This window comes from Tiliqua scincoides, chromosome 3, assembly GCF_035046505.1.
Source record: "Tiliqua scincoides isolate rTilSci1 chromosome 3, rTilSci1.hap2, whole genome shotgun sequence".
In the NCBI taxonomy this organism is placed as follows: domain Eukaryota; kingdom Metazoa; phylum Chordata; class Lepidosauria; order Squamata; family Scincidae; genus Tiliqua; species Tiliqua scincoides.
The window spans coordinates 197,987,732-198,004,635 of NC_089823.1; the positions used below are offsets into that span (position 1 = coordinate 197,987,732).

Genomic DNA, 16,904 nt, shown 5'->3' on the forward strand with positions numbered 1-16,904 from the left:
CAGGCGGAGGCAATCAAAAAGTAAAAACTTTATACTGCTCTCTGGGTAAGCCTCTTGGCCACCTACGAGTCTCCTTGGACCCACACCCGCTATGTAATTATCATAAGCCCAAAGAGAAAAAGCAGACAGGATGAGTTGAAAAATGGGGGATAGGATCTGGCATGCATTTTTGCCGCTGAGAGCCACCCCCTCCAGCCCCCTCCTCACCTGCTGTCCTCCTCCTTCCCCACCCTAAACCTCCCCTTCTTCACTACCAACTTACCAGCACCAGTGGGGCCTCTTGGAGATACTGGTGCACACACTGCACCTCTAGCCATTTGCAGCAGTACTTCATACAATGGCATCCTGGCTTTCACACCACCAAAGGGCCTTGCACTGTTGGGAGTGCGAGATCCAGCAGCGCAAGGCCCAGATAGGATTGGGCTATAAGGACACTTCTGCAGGTAAGCTTGCCAAAAAAAGTAAAGAGACATCACACACTGACACACCATGGATGAACACAATAATGAGCAAGGGAATAACATAACCCATTTCCTACCTCACATGTAGCTAGAGAAGACTTTGAGAAAGCCCAGACAAATTTTCATCACCAAGTTATCATTGAAAGACCTTGGTATAAATATAAATCTTTTACTGTTCAGCTTAGCAAATGTTGCCCCTGAACGTCAAACTGTGCATTCGAAATTGCTCCAATGCCCCCAAAGGAGAGCAGAACATCCATCACTAACATGGTCACAGCAGAGACAGGAGTGTAGGAAAGGCCAGAACCATGGCAGCGCAAGGCAGATAGATAGCAGAGCTCTCCTCTAGTTCAGCCTGCTCCTCCGCTAAAACTAAGTCTACCTTTGCATTGGCATAGTACTCTGCCACTGCCACGTTGGGGTTGCCTTGCCTGGGGTCAAACCACATCTGGATACAACGGCCACTGCCCCTTGAGAAGGTGGTGTATTGGTAGGAGTTGCTCCAGATCTTCTCACACAGCTCTTTTGGAGAACGGAATATAAACTTCAGTAGCCGGCACCTGGACCCAACAGGGCACCGATTTGTCCCTGTAGACCAGTCCCACCCTTTGTGCCAGTCCTCCATGCAAGTTGCCTCATTCTGACAGTCTTCCCACCACTGCTCGCAATCCTCCTTGCAGAGGGGCACATGCAGCAGCCTCTCTTTGAGCCAGGTCCTATCCAACTTGTTAATCCACGGGCCCAGGTTGGGTGAGCACTCGTACAGGCAGACGTTCCGGATGAAGTGTTTCTTGCATTTATCTGACATGAGTACACAGTGGTCCCAGCTGAAGTTGTACAGGTAGGACTGATCCAAATGGGCTGCATAACTAGTGCTGACCGTACAGCAGGAGTTTTCCTTCCACGGTGAACATAGATGATGCAGGACATCCTCTGGACCTGGGCTGGTTTTATGATGCCTGCCATCTACACAAATGTTCAGCACAGATTCCTTTGCTACAACAGCTGTCAAGACAGCAAGAAGCCCCAACAACATCAACTTTATTGGCATTTCTCTGACTACACCACTCACCAGCTCCTAAGAAGACCAGTCTCCAGCACCCAACTGTCAGGCCCAAAGTTCCCTGTGATGCTATCGCTTGTCATAATCAGAGTGGAAGAGTCAACAGCAACCAGACAGCCTGACACTTGGGTAGTTGCCTCATTTACAATTGAGTCAGGGGCCCATGCATGCCGACTAAGTCTACTTGTATCTGGGTGTGCTTGCTTACTGTTTTGGCTATGTGGAAAACCTTGTGGGACCATCATTCAGACCAGGTGAGAAGCAGGGAAGTTCCAGCCAGGAGGCAGGAAGGGTTAATGTTTTGCTTTTGCAACAAATAGGAGGCAGGGGCAGGAGCAGGCTCTCTTGCCCATTTCTGAAAAAAACCAACAACCTCTGGACAAAGAATGGGCACTCTGACATTTTCTTTGGCTGAGATAGGGCAGGTCCTGATCCAATGAATGCAGCCCCCAAAAACACCCGAGAAGGAGGTCCCTCCTCCCAGTCTATTGAGCTCTATGGAAAGCAAAGCACCCTCACGGTCGCGTTTACTCACGAGTAGCCAGACGTGCCTTGGCTGGTGGTGAGGCCAGGCAAAGGGGAATGTGAGGACATCAGAATGGTCTGGATCCGATGGAGCTGGAGTGCAACAGATGCTCCAGAAGGCAGCCTCCCCCCCCCCCACTAAGAAGGACAAAAAAGCTTCAGCTGGTAAGGGGAAAGTTCTCTATTTTGCACTTGCAAAGCCAGGTGGGTCTTTATCTTGCTATGCCTGAAATAGAAGAACTTCAAACTGGGGAGGGCTGAAAATCTCATTGATTCTTTTGGGGGGGGGGGGTGTTACTGCAGACAGACTACAGAGTAAGCTCCACTGACCACTATGGGACTTACTTCTGAGTAGAAATGCATAGGATTGGGCTCACAGGCTGCAATCCTACCCACACTTTCCTGAGAGTAAGCCTCATTGACCACAATGGGACTTACTTCAGAGTAGATTCACTTGGTGGAACAGGACTGGCTCCCCCTTATTTAATTATTTCTTTTCTTTTAATTTAATTATTTATAATTATTTATTTTAATTTGCTTGATGATGTCACTTCTGGCCATGACATCACTTTCAATGGGTCCTGGACAGATTGTTCTAAAAAGTGGGTCCCAGTGCTAAAAGGTTGAAACTGCTGCAATAAGGTGTTAGTAAGTTGACATGGGTGTGTGTGTGTGTGTGTGTGTGACTCTACAAGTTTTCAAAATCACTAAAATCAGAGTTTGGAGGAATAAGACCATCATGTTATATATCAATCAATGTGTAATTTCATGCAGAATGCAATGAAACAAACCACACGGAAATATCTGTGTTTTAACAAAAGGTACAGCCAAAAAACCAGGTTGGGTGGGGCGGTGGTACATCACCATGCCCACCACCTGGGGTTTGCCCCACCCACTGCATGGGGTGACGCGCAGCCCTCCCGCACCGGGTGACGTGAATCCTAGTGACACCACTGTGTGATCCTCCTCCCTTTTGCCAATTCTGTCCCTGCTCTCACGTAGTCCCACTCCCTCCCACCTTCTTTACAGATGGCAGGGTCAGCAGGGGAGTTTTTAAAGTAGGCTCCAACACACACACACACACACACACACACACACCAGCTAAAGCGCTGTTTTTTTCCATGGCTGGCTTTTCAAGTCCCAAAAATGCAACTAGGAAAGTGCCTTCGTTAAGACTTGTTTTCAAGTCGAGGGGGCCGGAGACCCGTGACTTGACTCAAGTTGTGCTGGATTTGCTCATCCCTGGAAAGCAGCATGTACAGATGTGTGCCATGTGCCAATCAATGTACAGATCCAAGAGGGGCAGCCATGTTATTTGTAGCAGGAAAAAGAACACATTTTCCTATGGCACCTTAAAAGAATAACTAATTCATTTTAGCTTAAGCTTTCGCAGACTACAGTCTACTTCATCAAATACATGAAATCTTTAGATAGATAGATAGATAGATAGATAGATAGATAGATAGATAGATAGATAGATAGATAGATAGATAGATAGATAGATAGATAGATAGATTAAATGCTGCTGAAAATTGCAGCAAGTGAACTGTAATCTGCAAACGCTTAAACTGAAATGTATTCATTATTCTTTAAGGTGCCACAGGAAAATGTGTTCTCTTTCTCTCTCTCTCTCCTTCCACACACACAGTATTGTTCTTTTTCTTTTACACACAGTATATGTAAAATTTTGGAAAGAGCAGAGTGAGTTAGCAAGAGGAAATTAAATAAGGCTGATCTGTAACAAGTTTTAAATTATGCACAATAAGCACAGTAACAATTCACAATTAGTGATAACGACCTCCTAGAAATGCTAAATCAATTTACTCTATAATGTGATAAGAAACCAAGTTCCGATTCAGACCCCCTCCTGTGAAGGTGCCAAGTTTCATTAAAAATTCTCATTCTGCTTTTTTTCTTTCTAATTTCCATTTGAAGTTTCTTCTGCAGGAAGACTGATCTTTGAAAGTGCTGATATTCTAATTGGGTCCTGCCATCTTACAAGACTACTTCAGCCACAATCCTATGCACACTTTCCTAGGAGCAAGATGCACTGAACAAAATGGAATTCACTTCTAAGTAAACATGCATAGGATTGCACTGTTAGTCTTTTAAGGACAACCTATATAACAGAGATACAATTACAAAGACTAGACCTTGCCAACTCTATCTCAAATCTACACAGACTATGCGGGACTCTTTCACTTGCTCATTCTCCAACATGATATAGTAAATGCTATTATCTGCCAACCACGTCCTTCTGCTGTTTGACTAGTACAGGCAGGTCAGTCTTCATGCAAACAAATAAATGAACACACACTTGACAAAGATCAGGCCAAAGGTGAATCACATCCAGTATCCTCTTTCCCATGGTAGCCCCCCCAGCTGCCTCTGCAAAGCCCACAAGCGAGAGAAAGGCAGACTTCTCTCCCATCCTTGCTCCCCTGCAACTGGTATTCAGAGGCAGGCTGCTGCTGCATCTGGAGGTAGTACAGCCATCATGACTAGTAGCCACTGATAGACTTGTCCCCTGTGAATTTGTCTAATCCCCTTTTAAATCAGCTAAGCTAGTGGCCACTGAAGGCGAGAGTGCGCAGGTGCAATATTCTATTTATAACTCTTTCACTGAATTCTCTATTTGCAAAGGGGATGAGGAGGTGAGTAATTTGCACCAGTCCAAATCCTCACCGGTGATTTTATTCTTCCGAACAAAAGCAATTATCCTTGCATCAACAGGATCCCAGCGAGGATGATAATGAGGCATTTTAGTTCCTGCAGCTAAGTATTTCAAGTGAGTGGCTTGACCAAGCATGGTCTTTTCATAATCAAAGAAAGCCTGTCCCTGAAACAGTCCCAAGAAGTTCTTAGCTGCAGCCGTTCCTTTCTCTTCTAGGATTCTAGCTGAACCTAAGCTGGAATTTTCTACTAGTATAAATGAGACACTGCCCTGGGAGCTAAAGACACTGTTTAGTGGTGGTGGGGAGGGGGAAATTTCTTTCTCTCTCCCTCCTCCTTTCAATTCAGATCAGCCAAACACTTAATATTTAACCACTCAGCACTTAATACTTTGCAGCTGAATGTGTGAACGACTGCCACTGAAAAGCATCTGAGTTTATGTCAAATGACAGGAAGGCTCAGTGTATGTGTTTGATTTGCAGGGGTTGTTTCAAGCCTGTAAACAGTAATGCTTTTCTGTTGCAGTCACTGAATGATATACAGGCCCATGTGAACTCACCTGTTTTCTTACACCTGTGTGGGATAGGGCATGACTACTGAAGTCGATTGGGGTTGAGGTAGTAGATCCAAGATTATGCAAGGAGGCTGAGACCAGGGTACTCAGCCAAGTTAGTTTAGACCAGTGATGGTGAACCTATGACATGTGTGTCAAAGGTGACATGCCACCATGTTTTAATTCAGGTTATCTGTAGCACCACCAGTGTATGTGGCAATGACTGTGGTCCCATAAGGCTTAAATGGCAAGGCAGAGCTTACCAGGTTGATTGCTGCAAACCCATCTTCAGTGCCAGAATCATCAATGCTTGGCACACGTAAAGTAACAAAGAAAGAGTTCACCTGAACATGCGCATTCAGGATAAGTGCATTCAGGACAAGGCAGCCCAATCCTACCTAACTCCACTCAAAATCAAGCCAACCCCCACAGGCTGCTTTCCTATTCATGAGAATCTTTTCTTGAATGGGAATGCAGCTCAGGGGGCATTTTTGAGAAGATAAACTACAGAAAAATTGACAACAAAATCCTATGTATAACAACTTAGGAGTAGGGCCCATTGTGTCCAATGGAGCTTACTCCCAGGAAATTGTGTGTACAACTGCAGCCTTAAACACTCATTCCCCTCCCTGGGTTTTGCTACCACTCTCCCACTACCAGCAGTAGCCACACAGGCTACTTCTCAGTTAATGCTCTCGCTCTCGCTCTCTCTCTCACTTCAACCCTCATCTGACATTAACTCAAGGAAAAGTAAAGTGGTGTTTCAGTAAAACCTCCCTGCATTACAATCTCTGCGCATGAACTGGAGGTTGTCCATGACTTTGTGTACCTTGGCTCAACGATCTCCGACACTCTTTCTCTCAATACCGAGCTAAACAAACGCATCGGTAAAGCAGCTACCACGTTTTCCAGACTCACAAAGAGAGTCTGGTCCAACAAGAAGCTGACGGAACATACCAAGATCCAGGTCTACAGAGCTTGCGTCCTGAGTACACTTCTGTACTGCAGTGAGTCATGGACTCTTCACTCACAACAGGAGAGGAAACTGAATGCTTTCCACATGCGCTGCCTCCGACGTATTCTCGGCATCACCTGGCAGGACAAAGTTCCAAACAACATAGTCCTGGAACGTGCTGGAATCCCTAGCATGTATGCACTACTGAAACAGAGACGCCTGCGTTGGCTCGGTCGTGTCGTGAGAATGGATGATGGCCGGATCCCAAAGGATCTCCTCTATGGAGAACTCGTGCAAGGAAAGCGCCCTACAGGTAGACCACAGCTGCGATACAAGGACATCTGCAAGAGGGATCTGAAGGCCTTAGGAGTGGACCTCAACAAGTGGGAAACCCTGGCCTCTGAGCGGCCCGCTTGGAGGCAGGCTGTGCAACATGGCCTTTCCCAGTTTGAAGAGACACTTGGCCAACAGTCTGAGGCTAAGAGGCAAAGAAGGAAGGCCCATAGCCAGGGAGACAGGCCAGGGACAGACTGCACTTGCTCCCAGTGTGGAAGGGATTGTCACTCCCGAATCGGCCTTTTCAGCCACACTAGACGCTGTTCCAGAACCACCTTTCAGAGCGCGATACCATAGTCTTTCGAGACTGAAGGTTGCCAACTATCACGTTTCAGTAAAAGCTATTCAAAAGTTTTCCACTCTTGTAGTTAACACACAAAATCACACATGCATTCAGGACAAGGAGACACAGCAAAATATATTTTTCTTTCAAGTCTACATCATGGCTCTTTCTTCATTTATCTCCTAACTATCATGTAACCCAAAGCAAAGAGTTATTTTAACATGTATGAAGAAACACACTTAACCCACGCCATGTACCGTATGTCAAGCTAAATGATCTTATGTAGCGGAACTGAGAAAGACTGGTCTGAGATCTCGAACAGCTTAGCTTAGAGGAGAATTTGGATTTAATTCAGTTTGGGAAAATGAAAAGGCGAGGAATAATTTGATCATAAGTAACAGCACGAACATTCTCCAGAGTACTGGATTGTCCAGGAACATTCAGAAAACAATGGGGCTCTAAAACCAGCACAAGAAGTAAATGTTCCTTGAAGCATAGTGCTAAACTTTTATACAAAATGAGATGAAAACCCCTATTTGATGGTAACTGGAACAGTGTCATGCCATTTTATGAGCCGACTGGTACAGCCTGACCTGGAGAGTAATATTCTGTTCCAGGTATCGCCTGAAAGCTGGAAGATGCATTGGGACCAAAGTGAGCATAGGGAGAGGGATAATGAAAAAAGATGATTCCGTAAAACACAAAGTGGAAAGATTTGAAAAGTTTCAAAGAGGAGAAAAATGAATGGAGACAGGAAGATATATGATGCAGAGCATAATGGGCGTGCCATGATAGGAAGTCAGAAGTTTACAGTGACACTGAAAGGCCTGGAAAGAAAATTATGTTGTTCTGTCACTACATATTTGTAGCTACATCTGCAAAGCACTTATTTAAGCCACGGCTGAATCCTCCTTCACAGCTGCGAGGCTGCCAAGGTGATGGGATGGGTTGTCTGGGTTTGGGACTGACACCCCGATCACACTCCCAATCCCCAAATGTTCATTTATGCGATATGTCACAGCCTACTTAGTTTCATGTGTCAGGAATAACACTTTAATGCTGCTCAGGTATTAAACACTATATGCAAGATATCCACTAATAGACCATCGAAGCTGTTTACGCCCTACCCATTTGGCATTCAGTTTCACAATCCGGGGGTGGGGGGAGCAAAATAAATTTAATACAGTATGCTCTTTTTTCCCCCTCACCGCAAAATCCTTGAAAGGAAGCCACCTGCTTATTAGGTGTAATGATTGTCAAAGAAGATAAACAAATTACTGTCATTATCTGAAACTGTTCTTCATCCCCTCCCTTCACACTTTTTTTAGCTCTCCACCTGTCTTCAAAGTAGCAGACATATGAAGAATGACACCTCTGCTCACTGAAGAAAAATTATTTTGGGTCTCGGGAAGGGGTTGTTTGTGGAACTTGGTAAGGATCTGTGCTGGCAGATTGCCAGCCTGCCTCACATCCTTCTTCTTCCTCTCCCAAGAAAGACTCAAAGTGGGGGGGAGGGAGATATCATTTACTAACCAGCTGGGGAGAGAATGCAAGTTTTTGCTCGTCACAGATCTCTTCCTTAGGCTGTAATTCTTGAAAGTTCATATTGGCTTATTAATGGCCCAGGTCTGTGTGGGGATTCCACTGATGGAACATGTTCTGTCAAAGGCCTGGATAGCTGGCACTGTAGTCACAGTGATGGCATGCACAATGGGACCGACCGCATTCATGGTTGGTGACTGTGTGCATGCCACCAGAGCACCAAGCCACTGCAGGTGCTGGTACGTTGGCGTTAGGATGGGCTGTGGGCAGGGAGGGAGGGGATTGGGTGGGGAGGGCAGGGGATGGTTAGCAGCAGCAGCAGCCCCACCAATATCCTATGCCCCCTTTCCAGCCTCGACACGCTCCCTGGGGCCCACTTGGTTCCTGGCCAGTTCATAGCATACAATGGAGCCCCCATCAGCAACAGTGCGTGCTCTTTGCCAGCTGAGGATAGGATTGGGCCATAAAAGATGCTAAGTCAATGTTCATTACTCATCATGTACTGGATCTATCTGCTGAGGAGAAGTCACTGGGTACTGTGACTACATGTGATCATTACCGACTAAGCTATGTCTTGCCTCTATATTCAGCAACTATATAGCACAAGTGTAGAATCTGGGATTTAGAACTGTGAAATCTCAGCTATTAACGTTTCCAACCTTTATGAGCATGAGAGACTGCACAGATCCTTACCCCACTGCATAACTACCACCAGCAAGTTATCCAATGCATCAGCTACCTTATCATTTATATTTATAGGCTAAAGAACTGACCTTAGTGCAGTTTCAGTTGTAATGATCTGTAGTTGTGATTATTTTAAGTTCATGTATGCAGAGTACAGCATAAAGGAACTCCCTTTTTCCGAGTCAGTCCAGTGAGCCTTTTGGCCCATCAAGACCTATCTGCTCAGACGGGCTTCGCTCATTTGTAAGGACCAAACAGTAGTTTGGCAGTCTTGGTTGTGCCTTGGGTACTCTGTCTTCCCCTCACATGCGCCAGTGCTTCCCTCACTGTCTCGTGTGGACAAACCATAGTTTGGAGTGGGCAATTTATGGTTTGAGCAAGCAACAGTTTGCCTGCAAAACAAAATTGGCAGCCACCACCAACTGCTTTTAATGACCTAACTCATGTTCTCATTCTGGTCTGGAGGCAAATTATGGCTTGAACAAACCATAAACCAGCCAATTCCAACATAATAGCAAGCTACGGTTTAACTGACCAAAGTGAAGGAGAGATGCCAGGGGAGGAGGGGAAAGCAAACAAACCTAAGAGTCAGTCATTATGTTCAGACTATGGCTTGTACATTATGCATAGGCCAAGAAACTAGGAGTGGTTTACTAGTATCTGAGGCAAATATCTTTTTTTGACTCTGATAACCAAGACTTTTCAGTCAGAGGTCATGGGCTGAACCCAACACTTTACACATTCAAAGCATGTGTGCTATCTTCCCACATTTGGGATCTTAAGAAAACAATGAATCTGCTGAAACCTCCAAAAGCAGCCAAATTTATAATTTACATGTTATTTCTGCCAAAAACAACCCCACACACAAATTTACCCCTTGTTTACCCAAATATTGTGATTCCCTGCCATTTTACTCTTTCCAGTTTCAAAGCCAGCTGTGCGTAGGCCTGAATGCATACTTGTATGTTTCTACACCATGCACCATGTCTGTGCTCATGCACCAATGAATAAAGAATGAGCCCACAAATAGGACATCCTGGATTCTATATTCCTTTATCACAGCTAAACAAACAAACAAACCACTCACTCCAAGCCTTCTTAACTAAAGAGGGTTCTTTTTTCAAACCAAATTATAAAAATAGGAAGAGAGTGAACAAATTCTCATAATAAATGGGTCACCTGGAGTTACAGGCTTAGGAGACAAAAGCTGTAATTATTTAGCCACATCAAGTTTCAATGTCTGTGCTTCTTAATTGAGCTCAGCTCATTAACCAATTTTAGCTAACAACTGATTAATAAAAATCCATGGTAGGGCTATAACAAAATTATTTCCTTTCGGAAGGTTTCTTTTCTCCCTCGTACAGATTATCCTGCATTTGGAAGTAGGCTGGGGCTCCAGCTAACTAAATATTATCAAAAATGAAATATTCACTGATGTTCTTGTTCAATTATTCAAGCCCAGGATAACAATTTTGTTTATCATTAGTCCTTTCTTCAGCTGAACAGATGCTTTTCTCTTTGTGTTTTATTGGCAGGCACAAATTGACACTAACTGGCATGTTTTCATTATGATGCACAGAGATTTCGCCTCAAGACTCCCATGAATATTATATTACTCTCAGCAAAACAGGCCTTCTGAGCAGAGAGAAGCAGGTCTCAGAAGCACATTGGAAACTCTCAGCAATGGCCTGCCACAGGAGCCAGGCACCACACCTCATTGCACAAGCCAAACTTTGCATGCTCAGTGACATCGGCCCTTTTTTTTCTTTTCTACAAAGATGCTCGCCTTTTCTTGGGACTTGTGCACAGCATTTCATATTCTGCAGGAGCCTCTGCTCCTGGATAAATTAGTTTGACTTCCATTATATTCGCAAGGACAAAGCAACAAGGAACTTGGGGAGGAAATGGTGAAGGAAGCACATGAGCAATGAGTGCAGAATCAGACTCAAAGGCTGATCAGTTGTGAAAGGACCAGCAGCTCTGAACTTTCTTCACTACCTGTAGGGGTCAGCAGTGAAAAGTTGCAACTGTCACTAGATGATGACTAATTTCCAATGCAGGATATTTGATTGCTGTGGCCCACTTATAATCCAAGCCCCTTGTCATCTCCTATTAAGGTATGCAGGCAAAGAACAAAATCACCACTTACATTGACATAGTCTCACCTATCTTAATTTGTCCCTACCTAAGGAAGGTAGATTTGTACCTATCGAAAGACAAAATGGTGAAGCAGCCAAGGAACAAGTGTACATTTAAGAACATAAGAACAGCCACACTGGATCAGGCCATAGGCCCATCTTGTCCAGCTTCCTGTATCTCACAGCGGCCCACCAAATGCCCCAGGGAGTACACCTGATAACAAGAGACCTGCATCCTGGTGCCCTCTCATTTATTATCTTGCTCATTCTGCTGCAGGTTGTGAAGATGAATTGCAGTCTCATGTTGCCATTCCAGAACTGCCAAAAGACTCCAGAACAGCTCTCTATGAAGCCAGAAGCAAAATCACGGTTAGGGTTAGTCCAGTTACAGTTAGTTAGTCCAGTGCTGCTGGAATCCTCAATCAGGGTCCGAGGCACTCCAGCAGCTGAGCATCTATCATAACCTCAGGGCATTAGACATGTTCAATATTTTCTGCCTTTGCTGCAAGGATGGTTGCCAGCTGGGAATAATCTCCACTAAGCACCAAGATTGTGATCAGATCCACTATTAGGCTCCACTTCCAGTGATTTGCTGTAACTGGGAAACAGACAGAGCAGTGAAGAGCCATCCCACCACCTACTGGACTGTGGATTTTACAACCAGAAAAATATAGATGGTGCTTATCCTGGAGAAACATATTCCAGGGATGTGGAAATATTCCAACTCAAAAGCAAAAAAAGAGAGGGTCTTTCTTCTGGAAAGAGACATTTTTTTCTGGAAACTATCTGAAAAGAGTTCAGCTGCTTTATGGCGTTTTGTTTTTTGATTGTCAATATGAGGATGCAACACGTGTCCAAGTTCCATATTACTCCAAAGACAATTCTCAATCAAATTAAAAAAAAAAAGGCTAGGGAAGGAGGAATGCAGAGACGGGTGACCCTACTGTATCGACACATCACATTCAAAAAGTGGCAATGCTGTATAGGAAATGACAAATCAGCTTTTCAGCCTAGGATAAGTAGATATTTGGATTAACTATCATGCAAATGCAGACCCTATCTATCAAAACGCATAGTGCTTCCACTTCCAGGGAAATGAAACAGTAATAAATATTGAACAAAGGAAGTTAATCTCTATCCACTGCTCTTCAATAATTCATAAATACAAAATAAAAAGGCGAGGCCCTTTCGTGCTTGTCCAATTTTTCTCACTATTTCTCATTTTGTGCATGCTGAGAAAATCGGGGGTGCTGAAAGTTGCAATCAGTCATGACTGGGAGCCACCAAAGTTGACTTGGCAAGCAGAATACCATGCCTGTGTGTGTGTTGCCAGCCTAGGAGACTGATGGGTCTTGACTCATTCAGAAACAGACTTAAGGGATCTATAGGAGCAACGAAACAACTTGCATGAAATGATATACACTGTTGTCTGCTCATGGGGGGGGGGATTTGTTTCAAATCTTCTCAGGATCATTTTACTGAAAAATGTGAGAGAATCACACCATGAGCTTGTAATTAATCAGAGTGTGCCAACCTTCATGGACCAGACAAGAACGTTATGGAACACCCAGTCTGCAAGTCACAAGCAGGGCCTGTCTTAGGGCAATATGACCAGTTTGGCCAAATTGGGTCCCATGCCTGGAGGGCCTCACACTGAGGTGGAGAGTGACTCCAGCCATAGCCAGCATCTCGCTCTGTAGATGACACCAGAATGGAATCTTCCATGCCAATGCATTGTGAGGAAAGCACAGCAAGTGGAGCATTGGTACTGTACAGACCTCCTTCCCACCTGCTCCTGGGTCTAATAGGCTTCAAATTGGGGGCCCTGGAACCAGTTGGCAGTGATGCCACTACCAGGTGCCTTGCCACTACCACTCATCCTGGTGAGTAAGGGGGCCCCATGGAGGTAGGGACGCCACAAAGATGTCTTGCATTGGGTCTTGCAGTTCCTAAGGCCGGCCGTGGTTATAAGGACTACAGGACTACATTCCTGCTCAGATCTACCCACCAACCTAGAGTTTTCATACACTTGAAACAAACAACCACATGTCAACCATTCTTTCTAGCTGAAGCCACACAATCCTGTCACCCCACCTAACTAACCCCACCCCACCTAACTTGTGTCCATCTCCTTCAGTCTCAGCCTAGTGAGGGTACGAATGGCCAAATATGTGAACCAGAAGGAAAGATTCCAAAGACCACAAGTTGGAGCTTCCAAATCAATTTATTATTTACTGATTTCTATCCCACATTTCAGGATGCTCCAGCCAACTCATATTCACTGAGTTAAAACAATACCACCAGTATTTGTACCATCAATATATAATGTTATGGAACATAACAATATATAATGTTATGGAACATCAGGCCAGCATAGAAACTCCACCACTGAACCAGTACAAGGATGCAATGACTGCTTGTTTTTGCATTGCTGAAGCAGAATGGCATCACCTACCCTCCTAACCACCCAAGTTTGAGTTCCCACGCCTCCAACAGTTATCCAAAATCCTAATTGCCCAAATGGCTGTAAATTATGACATATACACCAAGGTGTTCTGGAAATCATTTGTCAAAATTATTGCTAAGTCGTCATCGTCCCCACACACACACCTGTATCAAAGTATTTCCTTATGGTTTGTTGCAGTTATATAATGAAAATTTTCCCAGGTATTCACTGTTTCTAGAAACTCTTTGCAACAATAGCTCTTTTTTCTTGAGTAGACAACTTCTATCAACAATCCATACTCAACCTTTCTAATTAAAACAACCAAGGATATATACTTGTGTGTGTGTGTGTGTGCGCGCGCGTGCCCAAGCTATCCAAGTTTATCGATTTGTGAGTGTTCATGTATACTGTAGGCTCAAAATCTTGCTGGGATTTTGAGGGAAAAGGGAAAAGGATGAAAATCCGGTTAAATTAAAGAACAGGTGGATAATTTGTACTGTTGGCAACCTTCAGTCTCGAAAGACTATGGTATATATATGTTTATTAATTGACTGTATGGAATGTGGACATGCAGTGTGATGAAGCACTTCAGCATGCGCTTCACAGAATATTTATTGCACCTGTGATCGTGCTATTCCAATGATTAATAACAGGTAACCACTGGAAAACAATAGTTCATCTTCTGTCTTCCAACTTTCACTCTTTATGTAATTAGTCAGCCTGGCCATTGTGACATAGGGCACAATCCTACCCTGCGCTGGAACAGGCAAGCCAAAAGGCTTGTGCTGTATCCAGCGCAAGATAGGGGCCTAAAGCAGCTCAGCCAGGGGCAAGGGGAAACTTTTCCCCTTATCTCCAGGTAAGGCGCCCTTGCCCCTATGGGTCTCCTCAGACTTGCGCCACCTCCCTAGGCCACTCGGATCTCCCCAGGAATGGGGAGGGCATACGTGCTATATCCCAGCCCCGCCTCCCTCTCCCCACCCACTCATCCCTGGGGCCGCCCACCACCCGCCCTTCCCCCGCCCAGGAACGCCTCCTTCCCACCTCCTCCCCACCAGCTTCCGCATGCTGGTGCACCTCCGTGACTTACTCCCGAGGAGGTGCAAACATGCTTTATGAAGGGCAGGCTTGCACCCATAGTCAGATTATATTCCCATTCAGTAACACTGTGAGGTTTTTTCTTCCCTTCTCATATTCTGCAGTAATGATATGTATTGTTAAGGCTGCAATCCTATACAACATACCTGGGAATAAGTTCCATTAAACTCAATTGAACACTTTGAGTAGGCATGCATTGGATTGCACTATCAGTCTCTGTGTTTCGTTATGTGTTTTGTTTACTTAAGGAAAAATAGTAAAGGATCAAGACATACATTGTACCCTGTGATTGTCTCAAAAACTATATGTCAAGTAAAGTACTGTATTGAAGCATTCACTTATTATAGGACACAAATGAACACAAACATAAAGGAAAAAATGTTGCAATAACTCCAGTTCAGACACAACATGCCAGCATGAGGCCAAGGCTCACATGCTCCCTCCTCCCCTTTTCTCACAAGGAGAAGACATAGGAAGCTTCCTTCTGCTGTGCATAACAACCTGCAGCTCCATGTTTCATCTAGACTTAGGAAACTGTTTCTCAACCCACTGCTAGTTAACAAGGTGGGATATGAAAAGCAGGATCAGATATAGTACATTGTTTGCTAGGATAAAATAAACAACAATGAGGCAAATCTCCAGGCTTATCTAATCATTCTGGACAAATGAAAGGGCTAGAAAGGTGACCATTAATCTTGCTTCAGTCTGGACAGACCCAGCTTTTAGCCACCTTTTGAGAAGGAACCAAAATTAAGCTTTCTACCTTGTCAGATATCTTTTTCAACATTTATCTCAGGGTTTGTTTGTTTGTTTTTAAATTTATATTGCACACAATATATTTCACCTATACTTTTTCTATTGCTCTCATGTAGTTTTTGACTCCCCAGCCTGAGTTCCACAGTTTTGTTTGCCATGCACGTCACCATGAACAATAAGCAAGCTTAATGAATCAAAAGTTCCTCCCAACCATGGAGCTGCAGGGGGGAAGATGATCCCCTCTCCGTGTCTTGGGCAGAAGCCCAGGGATAGGGTGGGCTCAGTGCTTGCTGGGTGGAGTGCAAAGAACAATCTTCTTCACCAAACTGAAAGGGACAGATGGAAATGCATGGACACTTGCCTGGAGTCTAGAGAGTAAAGCATTTGGACTTATCACTGTGATTGTAAGGTACATAAGAACATAAGAACATAAGAACAGCCCCACTGGATCAGGCCATAGGCCCATCTAGTCCAGCTTCCTGTATCTCACAGCGGCCCACCAGGTAGGCAGGCAGTCAAAGCACCCAGTAGGAGGCAGTCAAAGCACCCAGTCAAAGCACCCAAAGGTAGGCAGTCAAAGCACCCAGTAGGAGCAATGAGCCAAAAAGTTAACTTGTTTCCATCTCCCCTCATCAGCTCCAAGTTGGTGAGGGCTGGTTGCCTCTTTACTTGCTGGGCATTTAGAGCACTAACCAAGAGAAGAGCCAAAGAAAATCACCACCCCTCTCCAACTTCAAGCTGAAGTGGGATGGAGGCTTAATTTCACATTACATTGAATCCCCTGCCCAGCTTTCCAGCTCCCTGACCTCACATTGCATTTTAAGGGCATGACATACTGACCCAGAGAAGATTCTGCCAGTTTGGGGGGGGGGGGGGAAGCATGGTCCTAGCAACTACAAAATTGTGGTTGGCCCCCAAGGCCAGTCAAACCTTGGGGACCGATCTCTATGCTTGCAATTAGGAAGTACTATATTTAGTCTTGTTGCCAACGTTGTAATAAAATGCTTTGTAACGACTGATGGATCCATATTTGGTTTTGATAATACTACTTCTGGCTTCCCTCCAGAATTCTGGGATGTTCCCAGTATGCAAACATTCATTTATTACATCAGTTAAAGGTTTGGGAAGCACTTTCTTAAATGTCTCATAATACATAGTTGACATTCTGTCTGGGCCAAGTGTTTTACCCATTTTTAAAAATTATCTTATTGCTTCTCATAGGTCTTCCACTACAGTACTATTGCTTTTTCTAAAAACAAACAAACAAACAAAAGAACTGTTCATCTTGATTATGCATTTATGGAAATTGTGGGGGATTTACACATCCATAATCTCTCCCAAACCCCAATTTTTGTTATATATATATTCAGATATTGCAGATGTATTTTCTA

General features: G+C 44.4%; 2 protein-coding genes across 2 annotated transcripts in view; both read right to left on the minus strand.

Annotated features, from left to right (window-relative positions):
• EPHB1 (EPH receptor B1) overlaps positions 1 to 16,904 on the minus strand; it is a 350,262-nt gene that overhangs the window by 305,447 nt on the left and 27,911 nt on the right. The window lies entirely within an intron of this gene.
• LOC136643840 (folate receptor alpha-like) lies at positions 733 to 1,497 on the minus strand. Its single transcript, XM_066619206.1, has one exon. The coding sequence runs from the start codon at positions 1,495 to 1,497 to the stop codon at positions 733 to 735; it is 765 nt and encodes a 254-aa protein (XP_066475303.1).